The 17633-nt window shown below is 43.2% G+C and overlaps 1 protein-coding gene across 1 annotated transcript; it reads right to left on the bottom strand.

Moving 5' to 3' along the window:
- Positions 1 to 320: 320 nt before the first annotated feature.
- ATP6V1G3 (ATPase H+ transporting V1 subunit G3) lies at positions 321 to 16652 on the bottom strand. The gene is made up of 3 exons (XM_044432567.1): positions 16571 to 16652; positions 1796 to 1896; positions 321 to 494 (listed from the first exon to the last, which is right to left on the bottom strand). The coding sequence occupies exons 1-3, from the start codon at positions 16650 to 16652 to the stop codon at positions 321 to 323; spliced, it is 357 nt and encodes a 118-aa protein (XP_044288502.1).
- Positions 16653 to 17633: the final 981 nt, after the last annotated feature.

The raw sequence follows: 17633 nt of genomic DNA, 5'->3' as shown, positions 1-17633 counted from the left end.
CAAATGATTGTGTGAAACCTTATAGGAGCTGGTCATGCCACAAATCTTACAAACACCTCTGTGATTACACAACACAGTGAAACATTGAGCAACAACTGGTTTAGGAAAATAATGCCTTCTGCTCAAAGACAGCTCATGACAGTTGTGTTGGAGGCAGAACATTCAAATGGCTCCTGCCGAATCCTTGCAGGGGATACAAAAATATAGTAATTGACAATATGCTCCCATTTAATAGACTTCTCCCCAATCTGCCGCCTGAATCAAGCCACATCCCTCTGCCTGACAGAACTGGTATTTTTACTCCTGCAACAGGAAACACTTTAAATTGTATATGCATAGTTGGAATGGATTTGAGGATTGATGTTATACACCTTGTCCAAGAGGTGTCCAATAACACTCTCCTTGTTGTGATGATAGTTCCTAGTGAGTTCCTGGATCTTTTTGGAGGTTTCATCATCTACTTTAACTGACAGGTCACCTTGGGAGCCCATCACCTGTGGGGGCAAAACAAAATGTATTCTGTGATCAAAACAAAATTTGCATGCACGGTTACATTACCTATGATGCTGTTAAGGCCTTCTTTGCTATGGGCCTTGCTACACAAGGTTGGGATGGATGGATTTGTTTCTGGTCCATATTTGTTTCAGGTGTGTTAGTTCATAAGCCTGCTCTGAAAGCCCAGGGAAGTGACGGGGCTGCTATTGGGAAGGGTCCTGTAGGCAGGTAGGTACTTTCTAAATGGGTCCTGTAGAGTGAGAAGGATGACAGGAGGAGAAAGAGTTTGATTGTTTTGTAATTGGGTTGGGTCCTGGTTGTAACGGCTTGGGTCCTGGTTACCTGAAGGAGCGCTTACGTCCATATATGCCCGCCCGCCCCTTGAGATCAGCGGGAGAGGCCCTTCTCTGGGAACCCTCCGGGAAGGAAATTAGGAGGGTGGCTACTCGGAGGAGGGCTTTCTCTGTGGTGGCGCCCAACTTATGGAACACGCTCCCCAGAGAGGTCCGCCTGGCGCCGTCGTTATTTGCTTTTCGGCGCCAGGCGAAAACCTTTTTATTTAAGCGGTATTTTAACTGTTAGTATTAACTGATTTTATCTGGCCAGGGCAGCTTATTTTATATTGTATTTTTTGGATTTTTAATGTTTATATTAATTTATTGTTGTAAGCCGCCCCGAGGCTTCGGCGAATGGGGCGGCATAAAAATGTTTAAATAAATAAATAAATAAATAAATAAATAATTTGCATAATAAAGGTAACTCTTGAGACATACAATCTGGCAACTTGGCTACAAGGAGACCAGGGCTGGGCACACTACCGTTGATGACTTGTCTTTTGCTTCTGTGAAATGAGTGCTTTGGCGTCAACCATTTTCTCAACAGGCAAACCTTCCAAGGCATCCAGTTTGCAAGAGTGACCAGACAATGTCTCCAAATTCCAAATGTGCCTACTGACCAGAAAGACTTGGGGGTCCTGCTTTATGCACTGAGGATGGAGGTGCATTGCATGCATGTGATTTGGCCAGCGCAGAAAGAAGGATTGCAGGAACTGGGCTTCCGTGCACAAATCTGCACAGTGTGGGGTTATGCTACATGTGACATTATATGCAGGATCACGTCACGCCCCAGAAGGACATTCCTCAGACAAATAAGGCTACCAAGGTGCCTTCTGGATGCCTCAAAGTGCAACTCCTGTCATGGCCGCTAGCGAGTGACTATGGGACTTGTAGTCCAAAACCTTCTGAAGGTCCCAAGTAGGGAGAGGCTGGTTTATCGAGTCTGCCTTTGGACTCTAACTTACGTGTGTCTGCTTGTGTCTGAAATCCTTTTCCCTCTGGAGCCTGTAGTGGTCAATCTCTGCAGTGGCTTCCTCCTTGGCTTGCCTCAGTCGCTTCCCCTTTCCTGAAAAACAAGCCAAGCCAGGGAATTAGCATGGCACTCTGAGTGTTGCACTTAGCCTTTGCTCCATCGGCAGGGACTGAGGCAGGGCACAGCTGATCCCATTTCCTGTTTTCAGGCACCGTGAAGAACCATCTCCTGTTCCTTGTACACAATCCAACCTCCAGATCCTGCTTCCAGACTGCCCTTTGTCCTCCCTTGGACTAGGACAAACTCTATTCCAGGCCTGCATTAAAAACCCTGCCACAAAGCTGAGTAGAACCATGTGATGAATAAACCTGTTAAGTTTCTGACAGCGCCAGGGAACCTGAAGTTAATAGTCAGAATTCAACAGGCTGCTTCCCTATAAATCATCTTTACTGCCTACATAGAGATGAGAAATTATTCTCCCCAAACTCCGCCTTTGGTTTCTTGGGGTATGTGAGAACTCAATTGGTGTTTGCCACCAGCATGCCCCATGGTGCATGGATTCTGAGAACATCCGAGAACATCTCATGATGTTGCGCTATAGAGAGATGAACTTTTATCTGTACACTTTTAAGTGGACATTTATGCATACTTTTAATAGTGTACAGAAACCCAGTGCAAGAACAATGGCTTCCACTATCACATAGTCTGTCTTTCACTTTTGTTGCTCCACATGCTAACTACAGGAAGGAAACTCCTGCAATTGATTTTGCTGGTGTCCTGCTTGCATTCTGCCTCTGTGTTCAGCAGCACCTTATTTACTAACTGTCACATCAACAACCAAATCTTTCCAGGCTTGCTAACTGAAAGGCAGTGGCTGTCGTCACAGCGCATTCTTCAGCAACCACGGATGACTCCCTATCATGCTTTCAGCTTTACCTCTGGCCCTCCTCCTCCTCTCTCCCCACAAATGCTAATGCCATTTGCAACAGCAAAAGCCAAAGAACAGATTTTATTGTCGTTGATGAGAAAAGACATTATTCTGCAAGATTTGCCATATTGATTCGCTGCCAGGGACCCTTCAGTTCATACCAACTGGATTCTATTTAATGCTGGCAGGCTTCCAAGGCACTACAAAGATAGAGCTCCACTCTGAATGGCATTGCAACATTTACATTTTATTGGGTTCCCTGCACACTCCCCCTCTCCCTGAAATGCCAAGGAGGGTGAGGACATCAAAGCCGTTTTCAAGCACTAATTTAGTGTCAGCATGAAAGTGAAGGTAAAATCAAGAACTGGAGACACAAATAGTATCAAGGAATGAACAAAATGACTCTTTCTGGACCATCTTGAGGGAGTTCTAGAAAAAAAGAAGAAAGATTTTGCAAAGTCCCAGACCAAAGCCACCAAAGTGAAATGTATCTGTGCATTTATGTGCATGTTACCCTACCTAAGATGGAGATCTTTAATGTGTTGGTTTCGCTGCACCAACATGCTGCCAAAACCACCAATAGAGGACTCCTGTTCTATGCTTGATGGATGGTGGCTTCATCCATGAGGGAAACTCTTCTGTGTGGCACAAGATTAGCTCTTCCCATTTGTACCTGCCTGGACCATCTGGCTACACTCAGAAGCCCTTTTCTGGTTGTCCCCAGCAAATATGGGAAGCTGTAAGGAAAGGCCTTTTCAGTGATGGTACCCTGTTTGTGGAATGCCCTCTCCAAAGAAGCTTGCCTAGCACCTACCCTGTTGGTTCAGTGCCAAGTGAAGTCTTTTTAATTTTTCCAGGCTTTTAGGCATTCTGATGAGGTTTTTTTTTTTTTTAATATGCTAGTATGTTTTTAACTCCTTGCAAAAAAACACGATTTTGTTTCTGCTTTTTTTTTTTAACCTCTTTCCAACATGTTACTATTTTAATTTCATGTCTAATTAGGATATTGTGCTTTGTGATTTCAAGGCTTGCTTTGTGAACTGGGTAGCATCAAAATGTGGAAAATAAATGGAAATGTTGTGCAATGCAATGGTCTGAGGCTACCAGAGCATGGTGAATGGGATGTCCTACCTTGAAACTTCCTAAAGCAGACTGGAGTAAAGGCAGCATGGGGATATTGTTGAATTCCCACTTTCATCAGCACTAGACAACCTAGACAGTGGTAAGGGCTGATGGAGCTTGCAGTCCCATGAACTTGGAAAGGTTGCATGTTCCCATTCCTGTTGGAAGGGTGTGGTGATCCCATTAGGGAAAAATGAAGTGAAACCAAAACAAAAAACAAAATGAAAAAACAGCCATATATACAAGAGGAAGAGATGCTTTCATGCCCCCTTCCAACTCTACTATTCTATGATTCAATAAAAAGAGGGGCCAGTAGAGGAAACTGGAATGATCTGGAGTTTCCTTTTATGGGCTGAAATAGGGGGATTAGAGAAATAATTGGACTACATCAACTCTCAGAGGTTCCTTCCGGGCCCGTGGGTTGCTTGGTAGAGTCTGGCAAACTGATCAACCAGTAGGATGACTGAGGAGTAATTTGAAGGCCCTGGCAAAGCAGAGAAGTACTTTCACTTTATTAAGATGATTAATTGACTTTAACAAAGGCTGTGTCTGAGGAAAAGGACATGTTTTCTTCTCCTACCTTCTCTCCTCTCTGATTGGGTGGGAGCAAAATTGGATGTGGGAGGTAGATGACCGTCTGTTTGTTCCTCCATGGGCTGAATGATATCAGGGAGTGTGGCCATATCAAAAGGACATGATCACAGCCCAGGATGCTATGATCCTCACAGTGTGTCTTCCGGGATCCAGGTTTGGTGCATAAGAGTCTCCTCCAATGGGAGAAGACCAAGGTGGAGAATCCATTGTATCTTCCTTTGCCTTCTGCCACTGCGAGGAGACAGAGGACGGATGGACAAGATTCAGTCTGTGGCTGCATATCCTGAAGCTGCCCTGCCTGCCCTGCATCTTCTCCAACTGCAGGCAAAGTCACTGGGACACTCCTTCAGTTGCCACTATCTCAGTTGAGCAGCTGAGGCCAAACAACCTTCCCAATGGCTTGAGGAAGCTGCTGCAGGGGTGGTGTGTGCCAGGCTGAGCTGGCAGCTGCAGGAGCATTGTCCCAGCTGCTGCCTGAGTCCCAGAAGCTTTGCTCACAGGTGAAAGTCCCTTGATCTTATCTGTGAGTAGGTGCAACTGGGGCAATTCCTCCGGCAGTAGAGACTGGTGGCTCCAGGACCACCAGCCTCCATGCTCCCAGGGAATCCAGGTTTGGTCCATGATGTTGCCATCCCTGTGGAATATGGTCATCTAGGTCAGATGGACGAGCCAGGTCTGTGGAAGGAAAAGAACTAGGGATTTGGGAATTCTTAAGGTACTGGCTGCTCCCACCCTAGACATTTGATGAGGGAACAGTGACCTACGGGGACATCTGTTGGACAGCCTGAAGATGTGAACCTCCACCATTAAAATGCTGCAGATACATGCAAATAATATAATATATCTATAAAGCTCCAGTGATCTCATTCCAAAGGAAAACTAAACCTGGATGGTGCATTTTGTGAACTGCCCAGAGAGCATTTTGGCTATTGGCAGCCTAAAAATGAGATAAATAATAAATAAATGAATGCAGATGTGATAGATTGCCATTTCTTGGTAGCTTCTGCATTCTTCTTGCATAGACCGGTGGTTCCTGTCCATGCGTACCTGATGGAAGCTAAGAGCTCTAGCAAGGTATTCCTCACTTGCTTTCAAAAGTGCACAGGCTCAAATCTCACTGCTTCTTTGCTTCAGACAGGACAAGATGACAGGGTTCATAAAACATGGCAAACAAACCTCCATGATTACTACACTTCCTGGTTTTATTTCATGTTCAGCCTGATAAATGATCAAGTGTTTTCTACATTATCATGGTTTCCATCCTTCTAACTTAATCCTCTCACTGTTGGCAAGTTCCCTATCAGCCACCTGGCCTGAAAATCACACAAACCACATGGATGCTGCACAAGCAGCCTCCCTCTCCCACATGTGTGACTTGCAGCCTTCCTTTGTACTGCAGAAAAAGGTTGCCAGTTGCACAACCAGAATTGTGTGAGCATTCACGGGCTTCCTCTCTGCTCAGGACCAAGTGCAAAGAAGAGCTGTATGCACAGATGCATCCCATTCCAAACCTAGGACACCTTGGTGAGTGCCAAGAAAGGTACCACACTGCCTTAGCTCAGTGTAATGGCTCTTCTCTACTGGTGCCTTTCCTTTTTCTCATGCACTGTGCAGATTTTAAGCTGGAAACTCCTCAGGTGAAGGAATGGAGACTTTTTTGTTATGTTAGTGTAGCTTCTGTGTAGCCTGAAAAGTCTGATCCTGCCGAAGAAAGCTAAGCAGAGCCCGGCCTGGTTGAGATCTGAATGGGTGACTTAACATATTTTGCTTTGGCTATGGATGGTATAGAAATGTGATGATGATGAGGAAGAGGATTAATGTGCAGTGTTAGGTACATTTGATTGGATATCATCAACAACGCTACTGCCAGTCAAAAGAGATTGTATAGAAATTTGGAAAACGCAGACCGCAGGAAGAAAAATCTCCTGGAGGGAGCTCTGGTATAGATCAATGATTCCTCCTGAAAATTATGGGTGGCTTTCTGTCATAGCTACATGAAATAAAAGTATCAGTGATATCACAACAAAAGGTAAAACAGAAGATGAGGTCACCTGACTGAGGGTTATCAAAAAATGTGAACACTGGATTCCCCTGGGAGGTACAGAAGAGTTGACAGCAACACCTGAAAAATTCTCCAATGTTCCCTACTTCAGTATCATTCAGAGCCTGGAGAGTTTAAGTCCCTATGCTCTTGTCTGGGCATAATGCTGAGCCATGGCTTAATATCAGCTGCATGAGGCTCAAGCCATGGGCCCCATTTCTCCCCCTGATCTTCTGCATAACTGCAAAGGGAGATCAGAAGATTGTGTTTCACATAACTCTGGTTTACATCTTGAATGCTAAACCATGGCTAATTTTAACTATGGGCTGGAGAAACAAAGCAAATGTATAAAACACCTTAGGCTTGTTTCAATAGAACAGAGAAGCAGAAGAAAAGAAGGAATGGAAAAAGCTTGGCGAGCTGCCACTATGCATGTATGTATTTATTATTATTGTATCCCACCTTTTTCCCAAGGAACTAATTGCAGCTTACAAAATTCTCCTCCTCCTCCTCTCAATCTTATCTTCATAATATCCCTGTGAGGATTTGTACCCATTGACTCCAGTCTTTAACTCCATTTGCTAAACACGAGGACATAATAGAGCTTACAGAATGAAGCTGAACTCTGTGGTGGCACAGACCCTTTTTTCGCACATCAGGCTTTACAATCACTGTACATACTGTATTTTGCTGTATCCTTTACTGATCCTGAGATTTGGAGAACCCTCTGGAATAGTACAAAATATGGTATGGAGGAAAGCAGTAGGTCAAAGGAATTGATGTTTGCCTTCCCAGATAAAACTGGCTTCTGCTAGAACAAATTTATTATTTTTATGTCACTCTGAAGCCCAAAAGGGCTCTCCATGCAGCTCACAAATGATCAATGCCAAATAGAACGATCTGTGCTGCTAGGTATGCAATCTAAAAGGCAAGGCATACAAAGAAAGGGAGAAGAGGAGGGAAGAGGAAAGTAAGCCACCTCAGGCACTGCTCCTGTAAGTGAGAAAGTTCTTGTAATGGCTCACTTGAATGGAAACAGTTGTGGGAAGGAGGAATGCGAAAAAGTTGGTCTGAATGTCCTTGTTTCTCGATTTTCCCTCTGGTATGCAAAGGCTCGGTAAATGCTATTAGGAACCCTTCTAAATGATCACTGTCCATTTAGACATTCACAGAATGTTTGTTTATGATTTCGTTATGCATAGGATCTATTCTGATCTTTAGAATCAGCCTGGGGAGGCTGAGGGGGCCACTGGCATGACTTTCTCTCCTCATGTCCATCCATGTACAAAGATATTTGAAAATCTGCTACGTTTACAAGGGAACAGAAAAAGAGTGTGGATGCTAGCTGAACAGCACAGACTATAGTCCCTAATGCTAGTACAGCCTTATGGTTTTTGTTGTATAGATCAACTTACTGTGGATGCTGTGATCTTGGAGAACACATAAGTGAGAAAACACAATCTCTCAGTGGTATATATTGATTTCTCCAAAGCCTTTGATTCTGTGCTGCACTCCTGGCTACTTCAAATACTTAGAGAGTACAAAGTAAATCCCACTGTAATTGGACTTCTGGAAACTACAATGGCAACATGGAACTTACACTGCCATAGTGTAGCGTCTCTTGTATTTGCTGATTCCCCAGTTGGACTTGCTAGCCAAGGAGCATCCATGAGTATTTGAAGCCAATATAGAAATTTGTTGTCCGGCAGCGCTCGCCTCCATTTAATTAAATGTACATCTGAAGATCCTGCGCACCTCTGATAAACAGTATGGAGTTATCAGCTTACATGGAGATGAGTCAGATAAACAGATAATTCATTTTAAAATCCTCCTGCCAGCATTATTTTAGGCAGAAGATTCTTAGAATGAGCTTGCAACTTAGGGGTATGTGCAATTAAAACATGGGTAGTCTGGACTCTGACCTACTCCAGAGGTATAATTAAGTAGGCTGATGCTGATAGAACTGGGCTTGACTAAGGAAGCTGCAAGGGCATGAAAAATTTCAAAATACATCATCGAAAAACTTCAGGGGAAAGGTGTGACGTCTCTAGCACTGAAGGAGACAGTGGTCCGTTTACATAGCTGGACTCCCCAAAATGAGATACTGAAACTGTGAAGCTCCTTCAGTACCTCTCATTATATTGTTCTCTAAGCAGAGGCTAGAGATGATTAAACTTCACCCTTTTAAACCTCAATGACAAACCATTCCAAATAGTCTAAGTACTAACTTAAAAAAGAAAAAGAAATGGAAATCCAAATCTCTGCTATGTAGAAGTCCAGGAATTGTTAACAGAAAAAGGGTGAATATAGCCTCTTTGGTGAAATGGTAGTTGCTACGGTCCTACCTAGGAGTAAGTTTCATTGAACTCAATGGGGCTTACCTCTGAGCATGCACCTATAGGACGGCATCATAGGAGCAAAAACTGAAGATTAGATCAGAAATATCTAACAAAGACCATGATAGAAAAGAGAAGAATCAGAAACAATAGAACAGTGACGGAGCTGGTGATCCTGTCTGATCCAATACAGGATATCCTGTTAGACACTGTCAGGTTACAAATGTCATCCAGTGCCTGCCAGGGAAAGGCAAAGAGATTGGATCTACTGGTAGTTCATTTGACAATTTGTTGTAGTTGGCAAGGATTTCTGCTTTAACATGAGAAACACTCCCCCATCCCCACCTTAGGTGTTTGGGTCTGCGCTCGTCTATGCGGGCTACCCTAGGTATGGGTCACAGAGGTAGGAGGTATTCAACCCATCCACACCACAGCATTTTGCATCTGGCTTCATCCCCAGCCAGCATTTCGCGCCTGATTCCAGTTAGTGGTAGAAAAACGAAGTAGGTTTTGCAGGCCAGACATCTGCCCAGATCTGGGCTCCATCCACTGAGAACTTCTCCGTTACTACAGATGAAGTTCTCCTGACTCACGTCCTAAGAATAATTATGAGACTTTGTACTGGGTAGACCTATTGTAAAATATGGAACAGAACAGATCAGGAGGAAAAAAGAAATAAAGAAACCCTGGGGGGAAAGGTCAGAGGGAATGTATATCCCTTAGTTCACATTAAATACAATGCCAAAAGCTGCAGTCACGAATTAGTGCTAGAGCAGATGTTAGTCGTGATTGATATTCCTGACCAAAAGAGGCATCATGGGATATTAGACTCCCGTGTGGGACCACTGAAAGATTATGTTGAGTAGGACATGGGAAGCCTTACTTTCAGCAAGCCATGACCCATCAGGTTCCTATTCCAAAATCTTAAATCTCTTTTTAATCAACCTGTGCCTTTGTGTTACCATATACTCATGTTAAAAAGGAGAGACTCTAATTAAGTCTAATTTAGTGTGTGCTTATGTTTTGCACTTGAGGCAATTGCTCATTTCCTTCTCCCATTTTTCTCTAACTCACCATGCCAGATTGGATTGAATGCGAAGCAATATCAGATGTGACATGCAGCAGTGAACCGCAGTGTATTATATTGTGTGTTATATTGGTAAGGTTTGTGTTTATGATAATGCTTGTTGATCGTTATACTATGTATATTATTGTCTTACTGCTATTGTCCCTTATTGGTTTGGTTCTGTGTGTCTTGTAATCCTCTTAGAGAGTCCTGCAGGACTTTGATTCACAGAATATAAATTTAATAAATAATTAGGTCTGGGCATGATGCAGCGATGGGCACAAATTGAAGGGGGAAAAACACAAGTCTTTGGGGTGGATCTGTGACTCAAAAATGACTCTGTACAGAACTGACTGATTTGGCAACGGATTTTCTGCTCTGTGGACAGCTGAGTCCCAAGTCAGTGAAGGATGGCAGAGCACTAAGGGGCTGAAGACCTTTTCAGACCTTTTGGCCTGTCGTGCTGACTTTGCTTACTGCAGGATACAAAGAGAGATCAAGGGTGATGGTACAACTCTTCTCCCCTAAAGAAATTATCTGGCAAGGAACTATGCGGATTTCTCAATCATTTCATCTTCTGGGATGTGTATTCCTTCTGCCCAGTCCTTCTTATTTAATTGAACTTGCCAGATAGGTTGCGTTATGTCGCTGTATTATGACGATTTCTTGGATTATGTACAGATGGGTACAAACTATTTTAAAGGCTGAGTTTTCTCCCTGCAAAGAGCCTGCAGAGCATGTTTTACCAGGGCTAACATTTATTTGAGATGACTGAGTCACAGTGCGTTCAGCAACTGTTCCAAAGCCTCTGGTACCCACTGTTCTGGAAGCTGAATAACTCAAATGCTTCAGGATGGCCTTAAATCCAATATTCAACCTTGCTTGCGAAATGGAAGTCTGGTTCAGCTATTGTAAACTTGCCTACTGAAGACAAAGCTCCAAGAAATAAGTGGGACTTGTTAATACCATTTTAAGATTGGGTTTTCTTTATTGTATCTTTTGATGCTGTACTTTATTGTCTTTTATTGCATTACTACCCTGAGACACAGTGAAGGGTGGAATATAAAAGGTTTAAATAAATAAATTGCCAGGTGCCAACAATGTGATTCTTTCATGACAAGCAAAGAATAAAAACGTATTTTAAGGGTATTTTAACACATTGATTATATTTTACCCTGCTTTTCTTCCTGTTTTACAGACTATCCTGAAAGGTTTGAAGGTGGGTGAGATATAAAATCCATTAAATAAATGAATATTTTTGTTAAAGAACAAGTCATTTTGTGCATGTGAATCCTTTTATTTAAGTCACACTGCATCATGGACTTTGGTCTTAATTGTTTTTCTCATGTACATATATTTGATGTGATTTATAGAAAATAGTCTGAGAAACATAGGCTTTTTTAAGGGTGCACAGTATGAATGACTCCAGGAAGTCCGTTAGGAAGTGGACAGCTGAACTGCACCTGGAGATGGGTCAGAATTAGGAAGTATCCTAAGGTATTCATGTTCGGAACTGGATGATTTATACATGGAATCATACAGAGTAAGCAGGATAACAAGTCCTAAGAGGCTGGACATGGTTCCAACATAAAGCTGTTCACTGTATAGCTCATGCAAGTAGTCCTTTGACTCGAGAGAGTATGCAAAGCCAGCTCTTTTGTTTTGGTCTAGACGTAATACTATATGGTATATGCCTTTTATGCATAATGCCAAGATGCATGGTATATCAATAAGGGTGCTATCATTTTGTGCAGGTAAGCATTGCTTCTAAATGAGGTCTTACTTCTTTGACTACTCAACCAAGCAGTCAAATGGGCAACATTTTTAAAAGTCCTCAGTTAAATTAAGGTGAACAATCCATTCTGGTATGATCTGTTCCAGGCATGCAGAAATCCACAGTCTCCACCACCCCAGACTTTGGCCTCTGGAAGGTGCTTCTCTTTTTCAACCCTGCAAAATCAAGCAAGGTGTGCTTGATGCAGAGAGCGTGCGTGTCATTGTGGCAGGGGAGCCTCTTGGGCTTCCCGCCATGCCTTAGGTCCAAGCACACCAGTTGCCTGCTGTTTCTCATTTCATTGCGTTTGGACTTTGCGAATAAATTGGCACTGGTCCTGCACCGTCATGGATGGTTTCAACCACTGTCAGTATAAATGACTTAGGCCATGTTACACCTGATTGCTTCTCATGACAGAACCTAGATCTAAACCTGCTGTTTCACTCAAGGCCAGCCCAAAACAAATGAATGGTTTGGATCCCATTAACCTTTCCATTTTCTTGTGCATTAGGCAGCGCACACAAGGGCCTCTTGTTCGGTCATCCAAGGACACAGCTGACAGCAAGACTTGGGCTGCAGCAGGTCTTGATGTGTACCAGATGTGTGCATCTCATTATTCAAGAGCGGGTGGGTTCCGAGCTGGCTGCATGTAACATGGCTGGAGGCAATGGTGACTGAGCAGGCCAGACTGCAGACCTACTGAGCAATCATTCCACAGGTGATACCTCTCTTACAACAGAACATTAGGGAGGGCCGACACCCTCTTTTGCTTAGGGTAGTCCACTCTTCGACGACACCCTTTATTTGAAGGGCTGCCCCATCCAACTCCAATTGAAAGATAAAGAACATAAGAACTGCTGCCCATCAGCTGCTTGTACCTGAACAGTTGATGGAGCAGGTAAACAGGCTCAGGGTTTTCCATAGCATGGTGAGGGATGCACTGTATTTCTGTTTGAATTAGAACGATCATTTCTGCATTTGTGTCAACGGGACTTTGGAAAGCTTACATTTTGCTGATTTTGCTGATTTGACAACCCTAAAAGCCAGTGAGATATCAGTCAATTAAACAAGTGGACAGCAGAGCCCGTGAGGAAGGGTTTGACTCAAGAGCTCTGAGCAGTTCATTTCAGCTGACGTTTGATGGGACTTGTGCCCCCTTTCAAGTAACCACTGGGAAGTAAAGCAGTGGCATCGACTCTGCCCTGGAGAATGCATGGCTTCCATGTCCCACACTCCAGAACCCATTTGTTAACAGTGGGCTTCTGCAGTGGGAAAGCCTATGCATGGGGGAGCTCAGCTTTTGCTCTGCAGATGTCCATGTGCAACAGACGGCTGTCAGGAGTGGAGCTGGTCATTGTGTAGGCAGGGCTTTGGAGTTTTGAGAATGCATTGCTCTCCCTTTGATTGCAGCCCTGAATACCCATTAAAGGTAAAAATTAAAGACAATAGGGGAGCGGAGCGGAGCAGAGGGGAGGGGAGAGTGTGGCTGTTTCTCCTGGTCCCTCCCTCTTTCTCTGTCACTCAGTTTTCCTGGTTTGTTCATACTTTTTGTTTTACAAACCAGCTTGCACAAGCCACTGCTGTGGCCCTTCCTGGACTTGAGAAGCATCTTCTTGGACACCCCAGCCTACTGGCTGAAAAACCATACTATAAGCTATCCATCCTTATCTCTGTCTCTTGGTCTTTCTCTACAGATCCAGCTTTTGAAAGAGGCTTTAGAAATGCCCTTTCTTGCACCCTCCCTCAGAGCAAATAAGCAGCAATCAGTGAAGCACATAATTTTTTTTAAAGGGTTGGAGTTACACAACAATCTGTTCCCATGAAAACGAAGGTCATGTTTTCAGTTTAATGTGCCAGGACCTCATCTGTTCATAAACAGCAAGCTTGCTGTTTTGCTTTACAACTGAGTCCTGCTGATGGCTCAACACGGAGCAGGGTGAACTGGTACAGATTGCCCTGGAACTGGTGCGCACGGAAGTAGGTTTAGTTTATGTCAGGTTTGCTGATTGCTACTGAAAAGTGCAATCCACGTGGTTTTCTGGCAAAAGGAGAAAGTGTCCCTGAAGTACTGAACCGTACAAACTCCACTAGACTTGCATAAAAATCTTATCTCCTATTCACCAAACATTTTCTCCCACTATAAAAGTGGATTCTATTTTCCACCACCTTTTAAAGGTACTTAATTTGAATTTCTTTTGGTGGCATGTATTTGGCCAAAACTATTGGGTCCAGACAACATGATAACCTGCATTCTAACACTGAAGTGTGAGTTGTTGTTGAATTGTGGGCTGTTGTTGAACTATGTGTAATTGTGTTCTCTGAACCCAGCTGCACTAACAAGCTTTGGTCAATTAACCATGAACAACCCATGAAAAAAAAACCTATGGTTTGTTGTTGGGCTGTGAACATTGGGTTGTTCATCATGGTTTGTTATTTCTGCTGGGTTCAGATAGTACAGTAACCTATATTTCAGCAAGAACCCACAGTTCAACAATGACACACACTCAATTCATACTCAATCCTTAAGTGTGGCTGTTGTGTTGACTGTACCATGTCTCTGTGCTTTCTTCTTTCTACTATTCATCTCTCCATCATTTTGTAACCTCCCTGGTGGCTTCTGCTTCTTGATCTGGAAAAAACCTGAAACAAACTTGTATGATGAGTTATCTCATTGTGGCGTCTTCTGGGTTTTAATTGAAGCAAGGGTGAAGTGGGATACTTGAAATGACATACCACAACTACAAGAATTGCATTGAAGTGTTCTTCTTTGTATTGTCTAAAAGCAATTTCTTTTCCATCAAATTGCATGAGAATGGATACTGCCACAACCATAATGCAACATAAATGTTTGGGACTGAATAAGTGTTTTCTACCTGTTACCCCTCCGTCATGTGAATGGCCTCCAACCAACTGAAGCCACTGCAATCAATCCTGCCAACTCATTCAGCTCCAGCAACAGTCTGATATGGATGGAGCAATAGATTTCCAATCCATGTCAGTTTCATCTGTATTCATTCATAAAACCACTCCATCCCAATTCAGAATTAATTTGCTTTTTAAAAATCCATCCACAAGAAAACTTGAACTTCAACATAAATATGCTTTGGCGAACACACTTACATACAAAACATTTCTTTCTAAACACATTTTATCTCAAAGTACACATTTCTAAATCCATTTTTTCTATTTTGGGAAGCTCTTTAAGCTGAGACCTGCATCACACTATTGAGGGAAGTACAAAACTTGAACTTAAGCGACATTCTGATCTGCACGTGGCTTGATGCAGATCAGCTCAATTCACATTTGAACTCACAATGATCCAATTCTTCCTTAGTGGGATCTAATGGAAGTGAATGGGAAACAGAAAGCTTCTAGCTCAGGAGGGTGGAGCAGAAAAGCCAGCTAAGACATGAACTAATGGAGCACATCTTGCTTCATGGGACAGAAGCTGATTTCACTGGCAAGGAATATTAATAAGTGCTGGTTGTAAATGCATTCAGAGCTCAAGACAGAGCCCAAGACAAGAGAAGGAAATAAAGAGATATACAGCAGTAGGGAGCGAAATCTTGGGTAAAGGTAAAACAGTGCTGGAATTTCCTGTGCTTAGTGGATAAATGCTGCTGCATAAGAAACACACACGATTTTATAGTGATGGTGTTTTGTATTTATGGCATGTAAGTTACAAAAATGTGAGGACTGCCTAATCCTCTATATCATTAGAGATGCAACTAAGAGCAAGCAGATTTTGGCCACAGTGGGTGGGAACATAAAAGAGATAAAGACATACTGGCATTAGTGCAGTGAAGAGTATAATTAAAGCTCAGTGTTATACTTGAGTTAATTGGGAGGGCTGGTCCTGATAAAAGAACAGTAGGAAGGTCCCAGCATGAATATGAAAGGTCCGAAGTTGGAGGAAACAGCCACTTCTTTCATTAGAGGATTGGAAAAGAAATATAGGGTAGGCATAAGTCACCTCTTCCTCTCCAGATGTTGTGGACTACTATGCACAATTCCTGATCCTTGGACATGCTGGCTGGGTCTCATAAGCATTGTAATCCAAATCATCTGGAGAATGCCAGGTGGCTATTTCTGGCATAGAGTATGAGTGCACAAGATACCTTTTGAGATATCATGGGAAGGAGGGAAGGAGTGAGTGAGTTATGGAATGTTGGAACTGTACGACCTATAATCCAAATGCTGGAATAGGATCTTGGGGGTAATTTGAAGAAATAGCATGATAGGTAGACAAATTCCACTGTAGTGATGAAGCCAACAATTTAGAGCACAACGGTATGGACTCCACATTCACTGCTTGGAAAGCTCTGAACTTAGAGGCATCCCATGCTCTGCTGAACTGAAGTCAGCAGGACCAGAAGAGTGGTGGAAGCCATCTTGGTCTCTCTATCCTTCAAGGTCCTATATTTTTGTTAGTTGGGCTCTTCAGCCCATCTTGTGAGGGCCCTTTCTGGGGAGGAGGAAGGTGGCTCAAGCTGCATCATAAATCATAGCCCATCATAATGGCCTCTTTCTCACCTCTCAGAGGTCGAATTTCAGACCAATTTTCTCCCTGCACCAGCTTCAGAGGGATGGGGTCAGCTTTCATTCCCTCTTCTGAACTTGGTGCACCATCCCCAGCCGTGGAGGGGGGTTTCCTGAGCCATTCTTTGCTACCTGACATGCTCACTCAGGGACCAAGCACGGCTTTCTGTTAAATGATTAACAGAATCTGATGTTAAGATACGTCAGGCAGTCTCCAAGTAGGGTCAACTGCTGCTTCTGCTGCACAGGTGGTGCTCAGCCCTTGCCCAATGGGAAAGCAGTGCTTCCTCTGGGAACTGGAAGCAAGTGGAAGCTTTTCTAATGAGCATTCAATGAAGAAAAATAATTCACCCACGTCGCAACTTACTTTTTTTGGCCTCCTCAAGCTTGTCCTTGGCACGTTTCTCTGCCTGCAGAAGCTGCTGAATTCCCTGCGACTGGCTAGTCATCTTGCCTCCTGGAATTCAGCAAGTCATTTCAGAGACCAGGAAGGAGGAAGATGGCTTTATGCTGCCACAAGGCCTTTGTTTCTTCTCTTGTTGTGTCAACACATTCAGGCCATTTACTCAGTTCTGTCCCATCCTGCTAAAGCTAAACCAGCAAAAGAAAGGGGTGGGGGAAGAAGCTGCACAGACTTGTTTGACCAGGATATTCTCTTTTCTTCTGGTTTATACAGGATCACCAAAATATGTTGAGATTGCAGCTGCCAGGCTTTACTGGCATTACTAGTAAGGACTGATGGCTTCATACAGATCCATGTATTTTTAATTTTACTTATTTTATTTTGATTTTTATTTCAGAGTCCACTCAACCCCACACACACCTCCCTAGTGACCCCATCCAGCCACCTCATTCTCTGCTGTCCCCTTCTTCTTTTGCCCTCAGTTGTTCCCAGCATTAGGCTCTTCTCCAGGAAGTCCTTCCTTCTCATTAGGTGGCCAAAGGATTTGAGTTTCATCTTCAGTATCTGGCCTTCTAAGGAGCAGTCAGGGTTGATCTCCTCTAGGACTGACTGGTTTGATCACCTTGCGGTCCAAGGGACTGTCAGGAGTCTTCTCCAGCACCACAATTCCAAAATCATTGTTTCAAAAATCAACAATGACACCATTTTAATTATTGTGTCCAAAATCAACAATGATTAAAATCTGAATAAAATATAATAAAATATTAAATAAATATAAGAACTAATCTGGGAAATCCTGTCGGAAGAGATATGTCTTTAACTTCCTCTAGAAGGTAGCAATCTGGGAAATCAGAGGCATTTCTCCTAGCAGCCATTCCATAGTTTAGGGGCAACCACTGAGAAAGGCCTCTGGGTAGTTGACAATAATCATTGAGTGATAAATGTAATAATAATATTTAAAAATAACTCTGGTGGCAAGAAGACTGAAAGGACTTGCCCTGTAGATCTGAAAACTTGGACAGACTGA

This window comes from Varanus komodoensis, unplaced genomic scaffold (genome assembly GCF_004798865.1).
Source record: "Varanus komodoensis strain SLA01 unplaced genomic scaffold, ASM479886v1 scaffold24, whole genome shotgun sequence".
Taxonomy (NCBI): Eukaryota; Metazoa; Chordata; class Lepidosauria; order Squamata; family Varanidae; genus Varanus; species Varanus komodoensis.
The sequence above is the reverse complement of the archived record's forward strand: the minus strand, read 5'-3'. Positions and strand labels throughout refer to the sequence as shown.

What these genes read in the sequence shown, in the direction of transcription:
- ATP6V1G3 (XM_044432567.1), bottom strand. Translation starts at nt 16,652, where the DNA reads ATGACTAGCCAGTCGCAGGGAATTCAGCAGCTTCTGCAGGCAGAGAAA. An exon ending in GCTTGAGGAGGCCAAAAAAA is followed by an intron (nt 1,897 to 16,570) that starts GTAAGTTGCGAC and finishes CTTGTTTTTCAG; the next exon opens with GAAAGGGGAAGCGACTGAGG. An exon ending in TCAGACACAAGCAGACACAC is followed by an intron (nt 495 to 1,795) that starts GTAAGTTAGAGT and finishes TTGCCCCCACAG; the next exon opens with GTGATGGGCTCCCAAGGTGA.